Source organism: Mesitornis unicolor, unplaced genomic scaffold, assembly GCF_000695765.1.
Source record: "Mesitornis unicolor isolate BGI_N332 unplaced genomic scaffold, ASM69576v1 scaffold13400, whole genome shotgun sequence".
Classification (NCBI taxonomy): Eukaryota; Metazoa; Chordata; class Aves; order Mesitornithiformes; family Mesitornithidae; genus Mesitornis; species Mesitornis unicolor.
In genome coordinates this window covers 7,263-9,257 of record NW_010157647.1, presented here as the reverse complement: position 1 = coordinate 9,257, position 1,995 = coordinate 7,263, and the positions used below count along the sequence as shown (strand labels likewise).

Genomic DNA, 1,995 nt, shown 5'->3' with positions numbered 1-1,995 from the left:
GCTCCGGTCTGAGCCGGGGGAGAAGCAAGTGCTGTAGCACTGGGACTGGGAGTCGGTGGGTCGCAGGGTGACCTCCATATACTTAAGGGTGCCGTCGGAGCTGAGCTGGAGCTTGGGACTGGAGTGCTTGAAGAAGTCCCGGGAGGGCGACTCGCTGAGCCAGCAGCAGCAGCAGGGCGAAGTGGCTGCACGACCTCTACGCCGGAGGCAGCGAGCAGCCAGGAGGGTGACAGTGGCAAGTTCTGCCAGTGCGATGATCAGGTAAAGGGTCAGGTCTGGCTTCTCCTTGACACCAGCTAGGAAATCCCGAGGTTTGTAGCTTTCCTCCAGGGCCATCTCCTCCAGGGCCACGGTGATGGTGACAGTGGTGGAGAGCGGTGGGTCACCATTGTCCATCACCTGGACAATGAGCTGCTGTGCTGCCACGTCGGTGTCCTGGAGTGTACGTGCTGTCCGCACCTCACCAGTGTACAGTGACACCTGGAACAAGGAGGGGTCTGTGGACTGAGGCAGCAATCGGTATGAGAGCCAGGCATTGTGCCCAGCATCTGCATCCACTGCTGTCACCTTGGTGACCAGGTAGCCTGGTGGGGCAGACAGGGGGACCCTCTGGGGTACCGGGACATCGCTGTCACTGGCAGGGTGCAGAATGGTGGGGGAGTGGTCATTCTGGTCCAGCACAAATATGTAGACGGTAACATTAGCATGGAGTGGGGGGGACCCTGAGTCCCTCACAGCCACAGAGACAGGCAGAACCTGCAGCTGCTCGAAGTCAAAGGTGCGCTGAGCATACAGGTTGCCATTGTCAGCGTTGATGTGGACAAAGGAAGAGGTGGGGACACCCTGCACTTGGCCACTCTCTATGGAATAAACAAGACGGGAATTATCCCCATCGTCAGGGTCCGAGGCAGAGACAGTGCATAGCAGGGAGCCAGGTGGGTTGTTCTCCAGCAGAAAGGCGTCATAGGAAGGCTGCAAGAAGCTTGGGGGGTTGTCATTCACATCAGATATGTTAAGGAGCAGCGTGAATGTAGAGGTGAGGGTGGGTGACCCACCATCCTGGGCGATCAGCTTTACTACATACTGTGAGGTGGACTCTCGGTCCAGGCTCTCCCGGGTAACCAGAGAGAAGTGGTTCTGAAGGGACCTAATGGCAAAAGGCACATCAGGGGAGATCTCCAAACTGACATCCCCATTGGCCCCTGAGTCTCGGTCCCGTACATTGAAGAGCCCCACAACAGTCCCTGTTGGGGTTCAGCAGGGAGGTGAGCAGTACCTCTGGGGGGTTGTCGTTGGTGTCCTCCACTTCCACCTGCAGTACGCAGTGACCCTCCATCTCTGGGACCCCTCCGTCATGGGCTCGTACATAGATCTCATAGAAAGGTGATTCCTCAAAGTCCAGGGCCCCACTCACTCGGACCTCACCGCTGCGGGGATCCAAAGCAAAGAGCCTCTGGACTGAGTCAGAGGTGTGAACCCCAAAGGAGTACTGTGTCTCCCCATTGGGGCCCTCATCAGGGTCAGACACATTGAGCCGGAGGAGCAAGGCCCCCAGGGGTGTGTTTTCCGGGACTTGCACCTTGTATGTAGCACGGTCAAAGGTTGGTGCGTTATCATTGACATCGAGGATGAGGACCGTTATCTGTGCTGTGCCCGAACAGGCTGGGCTTCCCCCATCCACAGCCGTCAGCACCAGTTGCAGTTCTGGCTGCTCTTCCCGGTCCAGGGCACGCTCCAGCACCAGCTCCGGGAAGAGTTTGCCATCCTGCTGCTGCTTGACGTCCAGGGAGAAGTGGGAGTTGGGGCTCAGCCGGTAGGAGCTCACGGCATTGGTGCCCACATCGGGGTCCTGTGCACTCTCCAGGGGGAAGCGCGCAGCCACTGTGGCAGACTCAGCGATGCGCAGGGTGCGGTGAGCGGTGGGGAAGCTGGGGGAGTTGTCATTCAGGTCCAGGATCTCTACTTCCAGGCGGAAAAGCTGCAGGGGGTTCTCTG

At 58.7% G+C, this 1,995-nt stretch overlaps 1 protein-coding gene across 1 annotated transcript in view; it reads right to left on the bottom strand.

Moving 5' to 3' along the window:
• Nucleotides 1-3: 3 nt before the first annotated feature.
• LOC104537872 (protocadherin gamma-C3-like) overlaps nucleotides 4-1,995 on the bottom strand; it is a gene marked incomplete at its 3' end in the record, with an annotated part of 9,218 nt that continues 7,226 nt past the window's right edge. The window contains 2 exon segments of the mRNA XM_010180890.1: nucleotides 4-1,252; nucleotides 1,254-1,992. Of these exon segments, the coding sequence (XP_010179192.1) occupies nucleotides 4-1,252; nucleotides 1,254-1,992 (1,988 nt within the window).